The 21,965-nt window shown below is 44.0% G+C and overlaps 3 protein-coding genes across 4 annotated transcripts; all 3 read left to right on the top strand.

The window, feature by feature from the left end:
• Window positions 1-744: 744 nt before the first annotated feature.
• On the top strand, window positions 745-3,277 carry uqcr11 (ubiquinol-cytochrome c reductase, complex III subunit XI). 2 transcript variants are annotated; one of them, XM_068599598.1, is made up of 3 exons: window positions 745-857; window positions 1,602-1,732; window positions 2,899-3,277. In XM_068599598.1, the coding sequence occupies exons 1-2, from the start codon at window positions 808-810 to the stop codon at window positions 1,720-1,722; spliced, it is 171 nt and encodes a 56-aa protein (XP_068455699.1). In that variant the 5' UTR covers window positions 745-807; the 3' UTR covers window positions 1,723-1,732; window positions 2,899-3,277. The 2 variants fall into 2 exon arrangements, with proteins under 2 accessions (XP_068455699.1, XP_068455709.1); XM_068599608.1 differs by having other exon boundaries at window positions 2,903-3,277.
• An 860-nt stretch (window positions 3,278-4,137) lies between these two features.
• On the top strand, window positions 4,138-9,644 carry mbd3a (methyl-CpG binding domain protein 3a). Its single transcript, XM_068604179.1, has 7 exons — window positions 4,138-4,292; window positions 5,114-5,279; window positions 6,179-6,316; window positions 6,599-6,689; window positions 6,782-6,959; window positions 8,442-8,627; window positions 8,752-9,644. Exons 1-6 carry the CDS (start codon window positions 4,279-4,281, stop codon window positions 8,620-8,622), a joined length of 768 nt encoding a protein of 255 aa, XP_068460280.1. The 5' UTR covers window positions 4,138-4,278; the 3' UTR covers window positions 8,623-8,627; window positions 8,752-9,644.
• A 1,107-nt stretch (window positions 9,645-10,751) lies between these two features.
• Window positions 10,752-15,329, top strand: LOC137804783 (RNA-binding protein MEX3B). The gene is made up of 4 exons (XM_068604168.1): window positions 10,752-11,178; window positions 11,720-12,272; window positions 13,498-13,793; window positions 13,924-15,329. The coding sequence occupies exons 2-4, from the start codon at window positions 11,786-11,788 to the stop codon at window positions 15,172-15,174; spliced, it is 2,034 nt and encodes a 677-aa protein (XP_068460269.1). The 5' UTR covers window positions 10,752-11,178; window positions 11,720-11,785; the 3' UTR covers window positions 15,175-15,329.
• The last annotated feature ends 6,636 nt before the right edge of the window (window positions 15,330-21,965 follow it).

Consider the following 21,965-nt stretch of genomic DNA (forward strand, 5'->3'; position numbering starts at 1 on the left):
TGACTGCTATGTGTGTTGAGATGCTTTTTTTTTGGTGTGTGTGTGTGTGTGTGACAATATTTTACCCGTTTTATCCTTCAGCTGCAGCCCCTGCGGTGTGAAAAAGAACTTAGTAGCTCATAAAAAATACATTTTAAAACATAATTATAAACAGTAAGAAGGGATTGTATACAGTGTACATAAAAGTAACCGCAGCAAAGTAACACTGCATCCAGACTGTGACTAACGAGTCCAACACGTCTCACTGCAACACACTGCTCATGAGGCTGACGGGTAAGTGAATGCTGCAAGAAGAATATATATATTTATTTTTACATTCATAAATCCGTTTTCACGCCATCAGAATACATCTGCATGCATGACTTTAACGGAATACACACGTATATTGGATATTGCTATGATAAAGCAGTGATATGATAAACATGTTCATTATGTCTGGCACAAACTCCCATTGCCAACGAAGTCCTGCACTCAGTTGAATACACAATGTATGCAGAGCCTGACAAACAAATCGTGCCTAGTTTGAATAAACGCATTTGTGTTGTTGCAATAAGCACCATGTAAGAACATCTGAACTAAAATAACAAAGGTGTAACAAATCTGCTTTTGAAATAATACCCCCAATGTGAGACAGGGTATCTCCGTTGGTTATGATTTGCTATTTAATTTTATCTATCTTTTATTTGTTGTGTTTTTCGAGTAACCGGAAGTAGTACACGTCCACGGCGCATGCGCACTCGTCACAGTCGTCAAACCACATCGGAAGTTCTTTTGCAGTTTTTCAGTGGAGGACACAATTCAGCCAACATGATCAGTAAAGTTCTCAGTCCGAAGTATGCGGCCATTGCCAAATCATGGTATGTGGTGTCTCTATTGTACTGGGGATAAAAAGCGGGAAACTTTCGGTCAACAGATTCCGGATGTGTCCTCTAACGCACTCGTTAGCTGTTAGCTTAGGCGAGGTCATAGCTTTGACTTTAACTCATGTCAGCTGAACTCAAGAGTTGCTCCACTAAAAGGTGACTTAACACACCGCTATGACGAAGTCAACAAAGTAGTCAGCGTCGCTTTTCCTCCGTGGTGGTCCTGTTGTACGTGAGCACAGCGAAAATGTGGATTCCGTGTTAAGTTCACCAACGAGATGCTAACTCCCTCTTGAAGGGCTCGAGCTGTTAGTTTCCTTGTAGATGAGTCAAAAAGCTCGTTTGTCCTTTTAATCATTTAGTCTTTTAAATGTGTACGCAATCTGTGAACTGAACTCTCCACATTAAAATCACACAAGGAATTTGACTCAGTAAAAAGGTGCATAACAATAAACATCGTGCAATAATACATACATATGGTAAACAACCAACAGATAACAGTACTTTAGAACAAGTAACGCCATTTGCATTGATACAGATTTAATCAGTGGATCTATTGATGCTTTTAACACAATAAACAAAGCAATTGACTTATCAAGATTAAAGTTGCTAACTCCCTCTCCCTTAAGTAGTCATCTTAATGTTTGCGTGTCTTTAAAGATTATTTTCTTCAAGTGTGAATCCGTTTTAAATGGAAGAGCGATTCGTACATATTGACATGATGTTTTCACTCCACAGGATCCCAACTCTGGCGGTTTGGGGCACGGTCGGAGGCGTGGCTGTGGTCCACTTCACAGATTGGCGATTGATTTTGGATAATGTGCCCTACATCAGCGGCAAATTCAAGAAGGAAGAGTAGCCAAACTCAGGTTGGTCTCAGGGAGTGGACATGTATATATGTGTACTGAGATAAGAGAGGCACTGCTGCATGTAATGAATAAGTTGAGGAACGATCACATTTTGGTCATCCTTACATCTGACTGGTTTCTAAAGCTGTACAGACTCACAATTCTTACATGTTGTGTGATGTAAAGTTACACTCCGACCTGAGAGGCAGCTTGTACTTTTTGATAACATGTAAATTCTCGAGATGCCAGATCTTTACTTTGACATCTCATGGCCAGGATCCTTTGTCATGTAAAAGATATTTGCTCACACAGCTTTATCAGATTTTAATATTTTATGACTGTAATGTGATACATTTGATGTAGCTTTGTGTTGATTTAGGTCGTTGACATTTAAAAGGGTTGTAATTCTTGTTCTTGAAAAAAAACTTTGTTTTATATCTCATACCATATAATTAAACAAGTTTGTTGGTCAACACTGTATACTGAAGTTAGTTTTAGTAGATTTTCTATGAACGTCTAAGTTTTTGACTGATGGTGGTTTATAAAGTCAAATAATAAGTCAGCTCTCCAGAAAGTCTGGTAGAATAATTGCTTTCCTGTCAGTTCTGTAAAACAGGAACGCTGGTTAGACATCAACTCGGGCTGAGACTCCGGCTCTTGCTCCAAACCGGGCCAGTTTCCCAGCACGAGCTTGACCGATGTTTGCTTTAAAACCAAATCAAGTGAAAATGAGTCAGACTACTTGAAATTAGCCTTGCTTATTTGGGAAACTCGCTTTATGAAACAGGTCTCAAGAAACTGTCAGGACTGTGGAAACGATAAAGTGAAATTCACAGACCAAACGCCAGATAGTTCAGAGGCGTCAGGGGACCAGAATCCAGGAGGGTGACCTATTTAAGACCATATGGAGCAGCTTCTCAGAAGACAGGAATGCCTCTTAAACCTTCAACCACTCTGCACAAATCCAATAAAGTGTTTCATGTTGATAGACTTTTGGATTGTGACCCAAAAAAAAAAGCATCAAAGGCGCAGAATTTATGAACAAACAAATACAAATGGGCTTTCAAGTGTCACTTAAGCGTAACATTTTTCCACTGAACTCGCTGACTTAACATCAAGCTTTGATTTGTCTGCCACAGCAAATCAAATGTCTACTGTTTAAACTAATGACTTTGTTTTTCCTCCAGTCAGGTCGCTGCTGGTTTTTTTTAACTCAAAGACTTCAATAATGATCCAGAACGGCTGCAGCCGCATCGCGTGCCAGCCCACTGAACGCCGTCATCTTCATCCGGCAGCTTAGTCAACATGAACTGTTCACCATCATCAGATGAAAAGCACTGGAGTTTGTCATTTCAAAGTTCCTCAAGCAGTGGAAACTTTGATGGGGAAAATATGAAAACACCAACAATAAATTGACTTTTCTTTTCATACTTAGTTTGGGGGTCAGGTATTTATTTAAATCATCAGTCTTGTGCATTAGACCTGATTCACAAATGGAAAAAAATCTGTCTTAATGTCACACTGTAATTGTTTTGATGATAAGTAAAGTATGTGAGATGTATCCTATATTGTGGTTTTGTATAATTATTTCACTTGCAATGGTTCAATATTAAGTCAGATAAATAGTTGTGTATTTATATCCTGAATGCAGCCCAGTGCACATTCCTTGGACTTAACATTGGGTCAGGGTAATTAAAAATCCTGAATTAAGCCTCTAACTTGTTGGTATGTACCTTAAAACTACAACTGATCATAATCAAGACTGTGTTATTGGGCATCAATGATTAAAACAAGCACTTGGAAATCAAAATAATAAAAAATTTATATAATAAAAGAGCAGCCAAACAATCGGACAGGATTGTTGCCATACTGACTTTAGATCTTAGATAGTGGGGCTACTCTAAGAGTCTGAAACCTGCAGTTACACTTGAAAAAAGTATCAAAGTAGATATAATACAATAATATAAAGTGAGCCAATTACTGTGATTAGTCCTGGAATAAAATTGCACAAAAGGACAACATTTTCTAATTAATTAAAATTGATAACATTAATCATACAGATTTTTTAAAATATATATAAATATAAGTTTAATCAGCATTTTAATGTAGCCATGTTATGTTGTGTCAAACTGTTTTAATCAGTTTAATTTATATTTACAGTATTTTCCCGTAACCACTCCGTTTGCAGAGTTGTGAGTTTGGAAGTATAATTATGTATTTTAAATATAGTGGAGTACAAAAGCGCCTCAAAGTTATACAAAGTGTGGTACTTGATAAAAATGTACTTCAAGATGACTCACGCTCCACCTCTGACGGCTCATTTGAGACCTCGCGCGTCATTTTCGGACTATTTTACAGGAGGGTCGCGGATGCCTTGCGCTCATTGTGTTACAAGGCCCTCTGGCGGAGTGATCTGCAGTTGTGAAGGTCCTGAAGGAAGACAGGCAGTGGATCGATAACAAACCGGACTCGGTGAAAAATTATGACTGCAACAATAGGCAGCTAGCTGGCTTCTTATCTTTTATAAGCCAGAAAACCCCGGCAAGCGAATCAAGACAACCAAGACCATGGAAAGAAAAGGGTGAGACTTTAAACCGCGCGGTCGAAAGACTTAAGATGAAAGTTTCTCTGCAGGAAATGCACGCATGCATACATGCGTTATGCAGTTGAGAACAACACTACGCTAATTGTCAAGTCTGTGTTATTTACACTTTTGTTACGTTAGCTACACATGGGCGTCAGCTCGTTTTGACTTAATTAAGTTTGTAAACTTGCAACTTTGAACAATGGTAATTGATAAAGCGGCCGCTGGTACGTTTACGCCGCCTCCGCTGCTAGCTTGATTAGCTAGCTAAGTTTCATTGTTTACACACGCATGACTTGCGGTGCGTCGGGCCGCGGCTCTTCCGCGCCAGGGCCGAGTAAACGACACCAAACACCGGCTGCAGCTCTCAACAGGGACCGCGGTAAAACTAGTGGGGGATGAATGAGATGCTGCCTCGTGTGTGTGTGCAGTAGTTCACTTCATTAGTTTTTGCAAATCCCTTATGTGAGTAACGTTAGTGACGTCAGTGGTGCGCTGTGAAAGAAGCATGTTGTGTTACAGTTAACAAGTCTCCAGCTCCTCCTCCTGCGCACACAGGAGGCTACGCGACTGATTAGTCACTTCACCACCTGTGGGCTGGTGCAGATGTGCGTTTGTTATTACACCTGTGACAACCTATAACTTTAATATTATATATATATTTAAGTTGCAGTCTCCCCCACAAAACTATGACCCTTTCCAACCATTTGGAATAACTGAGAAGCCATGTTCAGGTGCTTTGAGTGTTTGAACGGCTCAGTTATTGAATAGGTAAACTTTGTGATGACCGGTTTTCTGTTTTCTCTCTCTCTCTTCAGTGTACCTATTAAGCGCATCCTCAACAAGCCCCAGATAGTCCGCAGTCTGGGCAGCAACCTTCACACGGATGTGAATGCCGGCCACTCCCGGGCTGGATGGTCGCTCCTGAGCAAAGTGCAGCGCAGCAGGCACAAGAATCTGTATGAAATCAACCATCAAATCAGGGTGAGGGTGCGTTTTGGTATTTATGAGGCGTAAAAGGACTGTGCCGTGCTACTTGAAGGGTTCTCTGGAGCATTTAAATTAGTGTATGTACCCAGGAGAGATATTTTGAGGTTTTCATGTTGTTGTTTTCACACAATTTCAATCAATCCATGGGGTTTTAAATAAACTTTCTGACAACCAGCAGTTTAATATCTCTATGTGAAAGGTAACCACAGTTCTCGGTGGAGGTACAGTTGCCATAGGCTTGACGTTGGCTTGACTAAGGTGTCCAGGACACATCCAGAGTTTGTCTTTGAACCCAAACATAGAGTTAAGTGTAACTAGTACAGTCAAATAGCTCAGTTTAAGTGTCATTGGATCAAAGCACCTTCTTCCACTTTACTTCCTATTAATCCAAATACCTTTTTTTTTTTTCAAACGGTAGTTCATATGTCTTGAGATTTATTTTTAACAGTTGCCTTTTCTTTGCCGTAGAGTTGCAACCAATAAATGGCCCAGGCAACAGATGTTACAGTTACTGTAGTTTAATGATAAACATTAAATAGTTTACTCTAGTGACCTTTAAATCCAGATTTCTAGTATATAAATACATATTAGTGTGAATTTTGACACTATACCGTTTACAAAGTAGCAAATTATTTTGGACACATCTAGATTCTTAAATCTTAGCAATGTAAACCTGCTGCTCTTCAGAGTTACTGTATATGTATTGTTATCTCCCTTATTAGTAAACCTCCCACAGACAGTGTGGGAGGTTTGAAGGAATTCATTTAGTTACCACCGTTGTTCAGTACTGACGAAACCAACAATAACTCAGTCGTACAACTACGTAGGTTTGTACGGTGGCTTGTGTGTCACAACTGTCGTTCTAAAAAGTTGTCATATTGTCTCTCTTGAAGACCAAGCCTGATCTAAACACAACACTACCAGTTCGACAGACAGCCTCCATCTTCAAACAACCAGTGACCAAGGTTACAAATCATCCCAACAACAAAGTGAAGACGGACCCACAGAAGGCTGTGGACCAACCCAAACAAGTAAGTCAACCAGCAGAAAACATGCACATTTCAGTTCTTTAATTCAATAATACTGTAGAATACATTGTGTTGCTTTTTCTTTAAGTAGCTGTAATGTTTTACATAGCTATGAAACCTATAGTGTTCTGTCCTGTGTCTTTCTGGCTTTGCTCTTATGGGCGCTGAACAGTAGATTCAACCCTTTTTAGTACTCTTATATACATTATACAATTGTACATTATATTGTGCTCTAAATGTAACATGGAAATTATTAAAGTATGTTTGGTTTGCTTCAATCTTCAGTTGTTCTGGGAGAGGAAGCTGGGCGGGTTAAATGCATTTGACATCGCAGAGGAGCTGGTGAAAACTATGGATCTTCCCAAAGGCTTGCAGGGTGAGAGTAACCAAAACGACATGACAACGTTGCGTCAGAGCATTTCCTTTTTGCTTTGTCTTACGCTTGTCCCGTTGTTGTCCTCTTCCTAGGTGTTGGGCCCGCATGTTCGGATAAAACACTTCTTTCTGCCATCGCCAGTGCTCTGCACACCAGCCCCTCACCTGTCACGGGACAACTCACTGCTGCTGTGGAGAAAAACCCTGGAGTCTGGCTCAACACATCACAACCTCTCTGCAAAGCCTTTGTCGTGACCGATGATGACATCAGGTGAGATGTTCACACGAGCAGCACAGCTGTAGTAGCAGTGTGACGCTTCACAGACCTTACGATTCACACATCGACCATTTGAAAGCCCAAATGATTCTCGATGCATCGTATAACACTTTTAATTTTTGATATTACTGCACTTGACTACTTTTTTTCATCAATTAACAACCAGACAGACACGTCTGAACTGACTTTTTTTTATCTAAAAAAATGCTAGAAAACATTTAACATAAAATAGTGCAATAAAAAAGGGAGCATGAATATTTACAGTACAAAGTAGTGCAACATGTTTTGTGTATTTTTAGTTAGTTTCGTGTTATTGCTGTTACACACTAAAGAAAGTTCACACGTGAGGAAAAATAGCACCAAGCGTTAAATGAGTCAACTTAAATGTCTCCAAGCTGGTTTTGTATTTTTGTCACTTTTAAAATAGAGCTGAGCGATTACTTCAATGATTCTTTTCCGTCTTTATCTTATCGTGATGAATCGCATATTGAGATATCGTTGTACGCAATTGCATCGTCCTAAGTTGATAAACGATGATTAAAAAAACTGAATTGATAAGAATTCTGCAACGGAAATACCTCCGAATAGTTCAATCAAACTCTTGTCTTCATCAGATGACTCCATATTTGTGTGCATGCTTGTAAACACGAATAGCTGGATATATTTATTATTTTGTTCACTGTATTCATTTCACACACGAGTAAAGAGCGTTACCATGTGGTCTCTACATCTCAAGGCTCCCCTCATGTCTCTTCACATGAAGAGCTTCAACAGAGTTATTTCATTCGGCTTTTACAACTATTAATAGTATCTCCTATTGTTTTGATGTTTCACCTGGATGCCTGCTACGTGATAAATTGCACATTACATTGTGCTCAGCAGTTGGATGTTAAATGTAACCCACTGTGCCGAAAATCTATTTGAAGGCCGTATTAACGCACCGGTGAAGGGAATCTAGCGACGTGTAGATGAAGAGACTCTGGTTAAGACCTTATCGTGAACTAACTCTCTATCCTGTGTGTTCTGACTAAACGGGGGAGATTTTGACTCGTCTCTGAATGCTACTGCAACCTGCAACCTCCTGTGAAGCTCAGTGGGCACAGAGAGGAGGTGCAGAGAGCAAGCAGTTCCTCACTCGTGCACAAAGCATGCAATGACTGAATGTACATGTTCTGCTTTTGTAAACTAATCCCGTTAATCAAGTCTGTGCCATGGAAGTGCCACCAATGTTTCATTCAATAATGGCAGAACATGTCAGGCTCTCAGATATGGAGATTTCCTGTTTTTTTCTGTATCATATTAAACATTTGGGAGGTTTGGACTGACTAAACAATTCAGTTAAAGACCTCTTTGACTTTGAGGGACTGGGATGAAATGTTTTCACTATTTTTCTAACAAGAAAATGTGAATTGGCAGATGAATCTTAAAATGAACACACCGTTGACCTTAGCCCTGATCCTTGTCTGTGCCTCTTAGGAAGCAAGAGGACCTGGTGCAGAATGTGAGGCGGCGGCTGGAGGAAGCCCTCACCGCTGACATGTTGGCTCATATAGAGGATGCCACTGCAGACGCCGCAGCTGCAGCCGCAGCCGCAGCCACAGAAGCAGCCAACAAAGTGGAGGAGAAGGTTGAGCAGCTGGACAAGGAGGAATTATAGCCAAGGTACACAACTGCAGAACCGGTTCCAGAGTCGCTAAATCCTTTTTTTCCGTTGGTCCATCCATTCCCTCTGTTTGCTCGTCTTCCATTGTTCTGAACTTCAACGTGTCTCTCTTCTCTCCCGCAGGCTCGTTCGACATGAAGTTTGCTGGTAAACTCCTTTCATTTTCAAATAATTGACTTCATGAAGATTTTTATACACTTTGAACTGAAATAGACCCTACATGCAGACATTCTGCAGATTGTGTTTACCTAAACAAAGACTGTTTTCTTTAATATTATTATTATTTTTTACATTCAATAGTGTAATTCTGGAAGGGTGCTTTTGGATTTCCAGTTCATTTTTACCTCTACTAATGTAAGGCAACTTTCTTTAGACTTTCCATACTGTTTAGCGTTTTCATGTCACAATGACATCACCTTTTCATCGTTAATACTATCGAGTCAAACGAAATGACCGTTCCTGTAAGTCGTTTTACTTTTAAGGCAGTTTACGGCCGCTGTGGATGATTCTCTACACAATGCAGTGTTACAGTTAAGAAACCGCTGTTCGAGCTCAAAGTAAAGCTGAAAAAATAAAAAATAATTGTGTGTGTGTGTAAGTGCGTGCGTGTGTGTGCTTGTGTTGAATGTATTATTTCATGTTGGCGTCTTAAGTGTGTTTTCTTTTCTTTTTTTTTGACACGTTGCTCTTTTATATTTTACTCTGGCACTGCAGGTATTGTGTTTGTTAGGAAGCGTAGAAAGGTTGCAGTCTGTTTACATGCACACGGCACTGTTGTGGCTGTGAATAATCACATTTAGTTTGTTTGATCTCAAATTTTTACAGTTCAAAGCAAAGTTGTTTCTCACAGTAACTGGAGTTTACATGGTTTTGGAGTTTTAAGTCATGCTATTTCTGTTGACAAAGTAATTGTCCGGACTGTTTCGCCAGCTACATTTGAGTTGAATATGTAACCGCAAAAGTGTGTGTACCTTCAGAAAATACAAAAACCAATAAAACACTCATGTACCTCGTAACATGATGTACTGTACCTCATTACAATAATCATTATTTGTCTCGCTACCACTGTGAAATAAATGCAGCTCTTTCATGGCTGGTGTTTAGTTTTTTTCTTGGTTATATTAGCGTTCTCAAGTCTTGGAGGTTGTGATTTAACCTCCGTGTTCTTTGAAAGGTTCACGTTCAAGTCTATCTTAATACAATATCCACATGTTTGTTGCTGCTCGTCCCTGTAATTATACCTCCTTTCCAAAATCCACTGTTTATTGAGCCAAAGCTCATACGTTAGTGTCTTTCAAAGCTACATTTTTTTTAGTACTATTCAATTTAAGTTATTTGACAGGAACAATGCATTAATCATTGTCCCAGGTTACAAATGCATAATACAGATGTCATGCCATGGCTAATGTGTGACCTCAATCCTCGGCACGGCTTTTCTTCTCAACACTTAATTTCTAAGAGAACATAAGCTTAAATGATCACATAACACATAGTGATATTCTCATAGATGTGATACAAAATAAATTCCCCTTTTTGTATCTTAGAGAGGAGACAATGCCTGAGGGAACAAAGAGAGCGTCATACAAAAAACCATATTTTTAAAGGGGACTATTTTTACAGGTGGGATAAATAGCTTCAATGACTTTTACTCTGTCACTGTTGGTATTAAAATGTTTTTTTTGTTGAAATGTGAAAAATACCAACCTATCCTTTCATCCCTTTCAGCTCCTGGTGCAAAAGAAAAGGTGGTGCCTTGAATAATTGAACGTGTTTACATGCTTTGAAATAAACACATTTATTTTATTATTCGTCTTACTACCTTGAAAGCACAAGTAGCAGCCGACACACACTGCATGAGCAGCATGCAACGAACCACCCCAAAACTCTTCATTGGTAGCCATGATGAACACACCCAAAATATGACCACTTTTTTTTTTTAAACGTGTATCAATGCGTTGACTGTCGGCTGGCACAACGTGCATGAAGAGAGAGAAGGGGGGATGAAAATAGTGCCCTGCAGACTGACAGACACAATAGTGCCAGCAGAGGTGACTCGCCGTGGATGCTCTCTCTCCCCCTTGCTGCATGTGGCCTTTGAACCTATTGTTGTGTCGCGGGTGACGTCAGTGCCGTGTGCGGGAGACGGAGCGGCGTGTGCGCCTGGCGAGACAAAGGCGGCGGACCGACCGGGGTCAGGCAGCAGCAGAGAGCCGAGAGCCACTGAGTGTGTGTGTGTTTTAACTAAAAAGGTACCCGCTAACCTTGGATTCAAGCCGCCGTCCTCCCGACGGTGCGCAGCATGAAGACCCAGTGACACACCCAGGAATACGCGTTGACTCCCGCAGAAAGAGAAGAAGGAGAAAAAAAAACAACAGCGCTCTCCTTTTGGGTTTCAACGTTTTTCTCCCAACGCCCCCCGTTCGGAGCGAGAGAGCTAGCATCGGCTAACCCGCTAGCTGCCTGCTCTTCCCGGCTGCTCCCCATCTTCCTCTTGAGAAACTGGGCGTCGAGCGAAGACGAGGACTCTCGGGCACACACAGGCGAGATAAAGTAAGTTCGTGGGTTTTCCGCACTTGTTTAATTCTAAAAAATAAAAATAAAAAGCCACGCTGGCTGGCTTTTGAGAGCGAGCACGAGACTGTCAGAGCGGAGCTAAGCGTGCTAGCTGTGCTCCCAAACAAAGGGGTCGACAACGTGACTGTGTGGAGCCTGTTAGCCGTTAGCTGAAGCTAACAACAGAATACATATATCGCTCTTTTATGTTTTTTTTAATATCAGAACACGTCCGGTGGGTGTCTGTAGTTAAGTGCCACGCGGGTTTGTTCGTGTGCGCGCAGGTGAATACTTTATTCACGTGTGTGTGTGTTTTTTAAAAAACAGAAAGGAGCTTTTTCTGCCTCCTGGATGGTTTCAGTTGTCAGACGAGAAGCAACAGCAGACAAAGCGAGGCGCCCAAAACCAGCCTGCTTCTGCTCGTGGGGACAGGTGGCTGCACGGGGACCAGCTCCGCTCCGGCTGGAGGTTTTAATTGTAAACAAACGCCTGACTCCTTTGTGTGTGTGTGTGTTTTTTTATTTATTTACATTTTCAGAAGAGGGGTGAGCTCACTCCCATGCATCAGGCACCCGCGATCTGATGTGAGATCCACGGAGACACTATGCCTAGTCCTTTATTCCACCCCGAGATTATGGACCACGACGTGGGGATCAGCAGCCAGCACAACGGGGTCGGTATGACCCGAGAGACGGACCAGGAGTCCCGGGAAGAGGACCACCAAGAGGCGCTCCGCTACGCCCTCGACCAGCTGTCACTCATGGCCCTGGAGAAGGTGGACTGTGGCGGGCTTGTCGACACCCTGGACGGGAACCAGGGTCCGGGCTCCGAGGGCTGCAACGGCGGCGGAGGGGGCTACGTGGACCTGCAGATGCTGGAGCATCCCAACGGGTCCCAGGACTCGCCGACGTCATGTTCTCCATCCCCGGAGTACTACGGCTCGGGCGGGTACCACATGGCCGGCTCCCACGCGATGCTCCACGGAGGAGAACAAAGCTCCGTCCTCTGCAGCAGGAAGAGAAGTGTCAACATGACTGAATGTGTGCCCGTCCCCAGCTCTGAACATGTGGCGGAGATAGTGGGCAGACAAGGTAAGACCAGAGAGGAAGAGAGAGAAAGTGTGTGTGTGTGTGTGTGTGTTGATGTTAGGGAGAATTATTAGTTGTTTGTTCGTGGGCTGCTTGTGTGAGGCGGCGTGCAGCCCGGGTGTCCTTTGTTTGGGTGGCAGTCTGGTTGAGACGTGGGTCTCTGAGCTGAACTTTTACAACCGGCTGCTGCGCTCTGTGCGCATCCGCTGTTTGTGTTTTTAAATGTCAGCATACTGCGGGAACTCCAGCACAAAAAGGAAAAAAAAAGAAAAAAGCTCACACCGGCTATATTCATATTTCATTTTTTTTTTTAACCACACTGAGACAATGCCTCAACGTGGAGTGGGTGAGAGAGTGCGGTTGATGAGCAGGAGAGAGGGGGAGGGGTGGGAGAGGGTCAGACAAAGCGGCAGATTGTCGGGAGTCTGGACATGTCTCGCAGCCTGCGCCAAACAAAGGAAATATGCTCATTTTTACGTATCGCATATCTTAAAAGGCAGCCGTGGGCACGGAACTCATTTATATCTCACGTATACGTCCCGGGTGTTTTATTATAGCCTCTGCTGAGCAGATTTTAAGCCGAAAACCGGGGGCAGCAGACGCACAAACACGGGACTGGCTGGGCGGTGTTACGCCCTGCACCCAGCGCCGTCTGCCGACGCTGCTGCTCGAGCGCCACTTGTTTACCCGCCGTTTAAAAACAAATAAATCGGTAGTTTTTAATCAGTACATGGTCTCTGCTTTTAAATGGAGCAACGTTGTGGGCTCTGGTCGTGCGTCGCAGCCGCGGCAGCGTTACGGCATTGTTCTCTTTGTTTGAAAAAGCCATGCTTTCTGCTCCTCACAATGACATCACACTCCGAGAGCCCCATTGGTCGCCGGGAACGAAGCGTCCATATTTAAAGAAACAGAGCTCGAGTCGACTCGGAGCAGTGCAGCAGCCATTGACTCGCTGGTTTGACAGACTGCTCGGGAATATCCTGCATGGTGTCGACTGCCTGTGTTGCGACATGTGGGTTTATTTCTGTTGACGTGTTAATGCAAGCAGGCTTGTTAAATTCTGCATTGAACATGTATGCATGCATTTTAAATTGACTACATGTTGCCACCTGATTAATTAGGCACACATACTTTAGTTTACATTAATGCAGGCTGATATAACAATGTGTATTTATACTGTTTCTTTTGAAATTGTAAAAAAAAAAATGTCTGTTTGTGCATCTTCCAGGTTGTAAGATTAAGGCCCTGCGTGCCAAAACAAACACCTACATAAAGACTCCAGTCCGAGGCGAGGAGCCCGTGTTCATTGTGACGGGACGCAGGGAGGACGTAGAGATGGCCAAGCGTGAAATTGTCTCTGCGGCTGAGCATTTCTCGATGATCCGGGCGTCCCGCTGCAAAGCCGGAGGGCCCGGAGGAGCAGGAGGAGGCGCAACGGCAGCGGCGGCCGCAGGAGGCAGCAGCAGCGGCGGGAGTGGCTCTCTTCCTGGCCCGCCGCACTTACCTGGACAGACCACCATACAGGTACAGCCTTCATAACGTGTTATTGTTTTACTCTGCCGGATAACAAAGGTGTGGCTGGATGTTACAGATGTTTTTAGTACGACACCGTTACTGTGGTGGCATTAAAACGTGTCTTTTGTCACTCATCCAGGTGAGGGTACCCTACAGAGTAGTCGGTTTAGTTGTTGGACCAAAGGGAGCAACAATTAAGCGCATCCAGCAGCAGACCCACACCTACATCGTGACACCGAGCAGAGAGAAGGACCCGGTGTTCGAGGTGACCGGCATGCCGGAAAACGTGGATCGAGCGAGGGAGGAGATCGAGACCCACATCACCCTGAGAACTGGAACCTTTGTAGACCTGCAGGGAGACAACGACTTCCACTCCAACGGCACCGACGTCAGTCTGGAGGGCCTGGGCGCTCTGAGCGGAGGACTGGGGTCGTCCCTGTGGTCCAGGGCGACGGGCCACCATTCTGCCCCCCCTCCTCCGCCTACCCCTTCCTCGCCTCCTCCCGCCCCCATCCCCATGTCCATGCATCACTCGTCCAGCCGGAAGATGTCGTCCTCTGTCACCTATCACGCTCACAACGGCGCGATGAGCTCAGACAACTTTAGCGGCGGCCGCAAGGCCAACGAGGGCGGCAGCCCCACGAGCCCCTTCAGCACGGGCTCCAGCAGTGCTGGAGGCGGGTTCACTTTCGCGGGCGACTCCACCCCGGGGCTGCCCTCCTCGGACGAACTGGGCTTCGAGTTCAGCGCCGCTAACATCTGGGCGCCTTTCGTCAACGGCGGCCCATGCAATAAGACGGCCGGCTCCTCCCAGCAGCAGCAGCAGCAGCAGCAGCAGCAGCAGCCTCTACGGCGCAACAGCAGCGGCCTCAGCGGCGGCGCCGTCACTCCACGATTGTCTCCGACTCTGCCTCAGGACACGGGCGCGGGCCCCCTGGATCACCCCTTAGCCCGCCGCGCCCAGAGCGACCCCCTCAGCACTCTCTCCTGGCTGCAGTCCGGCAGCGCGGGAGGCGGCTCCTTCTCCGGCGCGTCCAGCTCCAGCTCCGGCGGCTCGTCGACCGGCTACTCCTCCTGCTCGGCCTCCTCCCTGCCCGGCGGCTCGCCCACCGACTCCGAGGGCGGCGGCGGCGGCGTGGGCCTCAGCTCGGTGATGCTGAGCCGGCTGAAGGGAGGCGCCGGCGTCGGGGTCCCCGGCCTCGTCGGCGTCGGCCCCGGGATCAACAGGGACTGCTTCGTGTGTTTCGAGAGCGAGGTGACGGCGGCCCTGGTGCCTTGCGGCCACAACCTGTTCTGCATGGAGTGCGCCGGGCAAATCTGCCAGTCGGCCGACCCGGAGTGCCCCGTGTGCCACACCCCCACTACACAGTGCATCCGCATTTTCTCCTAATGCCCTGGCCGGGTGAGCGGGATGGGGAGTAAAATATGAGGGGGAGGAGAAGGGGGGGACTCAAGTATGGTATCTGCTGTGGCGGAGGCAATGGAAGGATTCACACTAATAACATTCACACGTGATGGACCATAATAAATGCATAATAGAGATGATATGATACGGATGTTGAATTTTTTTTATTTTTTTTTTGCTGGTTACCGTCAAGATTAATAATAATAATAATAATAATAATAATAACAATAATAATAATTACAATGACTTATTTTCAGAGCGAAGCTAATTTAAACTGGATCTTCAGGCAGTTGGGGCTCCGTCTCTGCGGTGAACTTTTGGAAGGAAACTAGTGTCTTATCTCTCTTCAGGCCTTCATTTCGACCCGGGCCGGCCGGCCGCCGGTCCGGGTCAACGTTTCTTCATTCGGGCTTCTTCAGATCTCTACCTGCTTTCTCTCTCACAGCCTTTCCTTTTGACACTTTTGTACGTAACAGATATTTTTCAATGATTGCCTGCACTTTTTTACTCCTCGTTTTAATGTTCTCGACAGGACGCAAACCGTTCCAACTGCCCCCCCCTCTCCCCCTCGCTCTCTCTTGCTTTCTCTTGCTGTTGTTTAAGCGGCAGCGTTGCTATTTTTCTGCGAGCTTGGAACTTTTTTTTAAAGGTCCACATGTAGTCGGGCACCTATCGGAACAATACACCGAGGGACTTCTGAAGGATGACTTCCTGTTTCTCTTTGCCACACAAAAAAAAAGCCACCGGTAATGCCAAATGAAGGCTATTAATAGACTCATCCTAAATTGATCAAATTCACGTATTGGATGAATTTGGACGTCCCACATTTCAAATGTGGCTGCTGCATTAATTCACATGAATTATCCTTTTTAATTAGGGAGCAAGGTGCCATTAGTGATACTAATTTCTGAGCTCAGTTCTCTTGTACGTTGCCTGACAATTCCCACAATCTCTCATCTCTCTCTTTCTCGCTTTCTTGCGTGTTTGTGAATAATGCCCACTCATGCTGTTTTTCGCACCGGCACCATTGTGCGTCCTCACCACGAGAAGCTCTGGTTTCTGTTCTCTCTCTCTCTCCTTCACGCTCACAGTCTTACAGGAGGACGCCGCTTTGATTCATCCACACCGGGACATCTTTCCTTTCACATCCTGTCTGTTACGCTCGGATCGGCTCATTTAGCCTTTTTTTTTATTTTTATTTTTTTTATATATACTAGTATTTGACTCGTGACTGTCAAGTGTTTGGCTCGCAGACATATTTTGAACTCTAGGATTTAAGATAGGGCTTTTTCTGATATCACACGTGAATGTTTTTGTCCAATACGGTTACGGAGGGGCGGCCTCTCCTCGCCACATGAAACAATAACAAGGGGCTTCGATAGAACAATTTATTTTCATGCACTGTAACTCCTGACCCCTCTAAAAAAAAAAAAAAAAAAAAAAAGAAAGGAAAAAAAAAGATAAGAAACGGCTCTTACTGTTTTTGTTTTGGTCTTCCACCCCGACTCTCGCAGCGAAGCTGTACGGCACTCGCTCCGATGACGGCGCCGTGCTCCTGGCCGAACGGGGTGCACTACATGGTTGTTTGAGCTTCGTCCAATGTTTTCAAAGCGTTACTGAGTAACTCCAGATGAGGCGGTTGTTGCGTTCTGTTTTTGTGTTCGTGGTTTTTTAAAGGATTCATTGTGAGTTTGCAGTAACCGTCTCCTACGATGTTGAAACCGTACGTGTGACTCGGGCGACGTCGGTGCGCGGTTTTTCGTTTTGTCGCCCCCCTTTTCTTTTCTTTTTTTCTTTCTTTTTTTTGAACATGCATGGAAATCAGCTCATTGAATGAGACAAGCCATGATAACGGAATTTAAACGACACATTTTAATTCTCAAGGGCTTCCTCTGCACAGACACACAATCACATGTTCAGGCTCACGCGCAGTAGGTATAACCTTTCCTTTATGGCAGCTAGTAGCTAGGTCATCCAGGGCTTCCAAGCACACTTTGTGTTCAAATCCCAGCAGCTGCAGAATGTTTTTCTTTCCTTTTTTTTATTTTATTTTATATAAATGTTTCTTTCCTAACTGTTCCTACACAGTCATCACATCCGTATCCTGTCAATGCAGCGTAGGGCGTTGCGGTCCCTGTGTGTCCTCCTCTCTGGACGTAGTCTCAGATCAGGACGGGTTTTAATATCAAGGGAAAAAAAAAAAGGATAACTACTTGAGTAAATAATTTGTGAGTGAGCAGTTCCTGCTGTGCTTTTTAGGGTGCTCCAGCCGGTATGACGTGAGGCCTATTTGCTGTCCGATTGTTCATTTGCAAAGTGAGGTGACAAGGGGGCGGCAGCAGCTGCACAGAGGAATCTAATAAGCCGCTGTCCTGTTGTTGCAGCGATGCACTAATTCATGTGTCCACATGTGTAGGAAAAATCTGCCCAGGAGCTAAAGCGGAAGTCTTTGTGAAGACTCTCCCATGGTGCTTTGGTGCAACTCCCTACTGAAACACTGCGATTTTAAAATAAACCCAGTTCGTAGTGGGAGGCCTCTCGGTTCTCACACTAAACCTCCCGACAACCCTGTTTATCATTCCCGTCAAAAAGCGGCGGTCCACCCCCCCCCCGTCTTCGTGAGTCTGAGGCCGATCTCAAAGCCCCCGTTTCAAACTGTTCGAGGCCGCGTGTTAAAGGAATTACAAGTGTTGTATTTTTGCCAGATGGGTCTGATGTAAGTCCTGGTGTTGCACTAGGGCGTTTCTGGCCAACGAGAGGACGTTAGGGTTTAATGTACAGTAGTTTAATTGTTTAAAAGGTACAAAGTTTTTCAGATTTGACTGCTGATTTTTGTTTATATTTTTTTTTTTTGGAGCCAAAATCGCCCCTCCCCCCCATTTCCTTCCTTAAGGTTTGAAAACAGGGTTTCCTGAGTCATGCTAGCCAGTGACCTCTGACCTTTTTTTTGTGATTTAAAGGGGGGGATGCAAAGAGAGCCATGCCAGTACGGGGGGGACGACACCCCTCAAGCCGCCGCTCTCCTATTTTTGGCTTTAATTCTTTGTATGCAGAACCAAAATTGTGTGTGTGTGTGTGTGTGTGTGTGTGTGTGTGTGTGTGTGTGTGTGTGTGTGTGTGTGTGTGTGTGTGTGTGTGTCCTGAATACAATCATTGGGATCTTGTTTTCAAAAGCAAAATGACTTAAATGAAGATAAGTGTAGTTTCTAAAGAACATGTATCATTATTTGTAAGTTAACCATCTGCATGTCTTCAAGCCATCTGGCATTAGCTAATAATTTTTAAGATAAAAAAAAACAAAAAACTTTTTACACATTTTATTTTTTACAATTTATTTGCTTACCTAAATATCCCAGACAATAATGTGACCCCTTTTTATTACTTCAAATTTATTTTTATTTTTTATTTTCCTTATTTCCTGTGTACTACATATAGGCAATTTATAACAAAATGAGAAAAAATATTGAAGAAATTTTAAAATTGAAATATATTTTATTTGAAAGTTTATGGACCTTTTAACCAAGAGCCGGAAAAATTGTATAATCGTATAATTTGAGCTGACTTGACGGTTATGAGAAATGTATCAAGAGTTTTATTTTTTATGCTTCTTTAATAAAGTCTTGTTTTTGGTTTCATTTTTTACTGTAAAATAAGAACTTGTGTCTGTCTTTTCTTTCTGTTCTCTACAGACATCCGGTCTGTGCCACATGGTGGCAGTGCGGCTTCAAGCTGATAAACACTGAAATTCTTTAGATTATACATATAACTCTGGGATTAGCCACATTAAGCACTCAATTAGATGTGAGGAGAGGTGTTGAAGGCATTAGCCCACAGTAAATTAACCATTTTAGTTTGTTTACGGTTCTTTATCAGTCAAAAGTGCATTGTTTTGTCAAACAATTTGATGCTTTTAAAATGTGTTTTATGTTATTATGAATTAAACTGATGGTTTGTAAAACAAGTGACGTAATGTCAGTTTGGATTCAGAGACTTTCTATTGGAGATCTTAAAGTAATTTTGATATAGATACTGAAACAATTGGCATATTTGCCCCCAACTCATAATAAACATACATGTGTAATCTGAGATTTAATAAACCAGCACACAGAAATCAAAGAGCGGTATCGTGATGAATAAAACAGACGTCTGGATCATGACACAAACGTCCCTTTAATAGGAAGCAGATCACAATCAGGCTGCATTCCAGTTCCCCGTTCTCCTCATTAAAGAACAATCAATAATGATAAGAAACAAATTAGAAACATCCTCTTGTAGAAAATAATTCTCTCATGCGAGTTCTGTGTCGACATTCATATTGATTACAGATGACGTATTCACAAGCCTTTTGAATAAAAAAACAAACATTGATGACTTATCGTTACATAGCTATGGAAATTAAAAAGAAAAGGAAACGATACAAATAAAGTTACATCAAAGAGACGCGTGCTGGCACGATAAAGTTTCCCATCATGCAGTTGTAAGTAGATTCTATTCACAGGGCGGCGCCATTGGTCTCCGTGTCGGCGTGCACGCATGCATCATCTTACATGTGCCCTTTTGTGCTTGAGCAGAGATCGATGTGTAGATGTGTGTGTTGGCCTGTGTGTGCGTATGTGCAGTATGTGTGTGTGTGTGTGTGTGTGTGTGTGTGCATACATGAAGCAACCAACGAGCCCGAAACTGGATGATCGGTTAGAAATGTGTTTTTTTTTTGGTTGTCGCTTCTTCAGCGACAACCTGACATGTCAAGTTGTGTCTTGTACCCTGGAATTACGTATTTAACACGTAATAACGCAACTGCATTTGTGTGTGTGTGTGTGTGTGTGTTAAATGTGGTGTAAAAGCTCTTTTTAAAAAAGGCTAGTTCACCCAAAATTATCCATTTTATGATTTAAGAGAAATTTGGATTTGGAGTCGATGTCCTGGAGCTTCGTCGTGGTTTTTGAGTTAAATTGTCCCTTTAATGGTAAAAAGAAGGCTCTGCTGAGGAATAATAACATTCACAAGTTGTGTTTTTGGTAGAATTCAACAGTATGTAGTGAAGACAGCGTGTGACAGGCCAGCAGTGACAGTAGCTCTTCTCAGCGACAGGAAAACCTCAGTCGCTGACGTCATCAAGTTTCACGTAGAGTCTCCAAACAAGCCGGACTATGACTGTTAGTGTTTGCTCTGTTTTTTGTTGTTTTTTTGAAGTAAAGGGTTCATTAACACACATGACAAGACTGAACACAACATAAATGCTTGGCGGTGACTCCGATGGCTTCTTTATTTGAGAGGAAGGAAAAATAAAAACGAGCTGTGGTTTCGTGCAAATTTGGTCCTGAAGGCAAATAGGAATTCAAGGACAAAACACTTTCTTTGTCATCCAAAATGTGAGAAAAAAACAGCTTTCCTCACTTCCAGCGGGAGCTGAAATGAAATTTAAAAAAAGGATAATAACGTTCTCATTCCTCTGGATCTGGATATTGCAGTTGTTGCTCCTGTGTTTATATCGACAGCGCATACATGTACGTGTGTAAATACAATATATTGCTCACAATCTCAAATCCCATTTTGTCAGGTGTGACAATCACACACACACCCACACACACTCATGCACACACAATAACAAAAGACACAACAGTGTTCTCAGGGGGTTTGTTCCGTGAACATACAAACAAACCGCTATTGCCTTAAAGAGATGGGTTCAGTGTGCGGGCCATCAGGAGGGAAGAGTCCTCCATCGCGTCCTTTGGGCTTCCTCCGGAGTGTCACTCATGAAAAGCAATCTGTGTGGCGTGTGTGAGTGGCTGAGAAAGAGGAGGAGGAAGAGGAGGAGGAGGAAGGGGCACGAGGGGAACGTTGGGGTCAATTTGCCAACAGAAGCGTGGACGGTTTGTATTAGTGCGTAAAAAAATATCCCAGACCGCTAATCCTGTAGCCCTTTTAGGAGTTAATGTGCACTCGAGGGGGAGTGGCTGCGTCGGGGTATTGCTTCGTTTGTTGGGATGTGAAGCAAGAAAAATAAAAATAAATAAGCTCTTTATGGCCACGACCGTTCTCCTCATCAGCATCAGGCGTCTCCACTGCGCGACAGTGACGGTTCAGTCAGGTCGTAGTGATGAAACCGTGTTATATTGGGGTTTATAGATATATATATGCACCATGCTCACACAGGTAAAATATTGATGGGTGGGGGGTTTACGGTGGCAATGGTTACAGCAAAGTGAATCACAGTGTTCCTGGGGTCAACATGCAGGACGTTAGTACATTTAAGGACAGACGAGCAGCGACGCTGCACCGATTCACGGGCAGCTGATCTGTGCCTGAACTCCAACCTACGCAACACATCACACCGGGGGAGGGAGGAGGAGGGAGCGGAGAGGGGGGGAGACTACCCAGAGCAAACAACGAAGGGGGAGGGAAAAGAGGGAGAAAGACCAACGAACTGGAAGAACGACACAGTTGAGCAGGCAAGCAGACGGACGGAGGGACGGTTATCCTGAAGACGCGGAGAAGCAAAAAGTGCAAAGTGAAAGCTTTGAGTTGAGCTGCTGAGATATTCAAAATGAAACGTGACGGTTTATAAACATATTCCTTCATGTTTTGCATTGACGATGTGAATGTTGCATAATGTATGCAGGTCTATATGTACAAGAGAGCATCCTCATGCGTGTGCTTGTGTAGTGCACACGGTTGTGTATCTGTTATCGGTGTGCAGGACAGTCGACCGTGTCTCTGGGCGCTCCGTGTGCACACGCGTGTCCTCGCTCTCTCTCTCGCCCCCCCTCTTCCCC

This window comes from Clinocottus analis, unplaced genomic scaffold, assembly GCF_023055335.1.
Source record: "Clinocottus analis isolate CAN_PGR_092001 unplaced genomic scaffold, fCliAna1.0.p SCAF_11, whole genome shotgun sequence".
Classification (NCBI taxonomy): Eukaryota; Metazoa; Chordata; class Actinopteri; order Perciformes; family Cottidae; genus Clinocottus; species Clinocottus analis.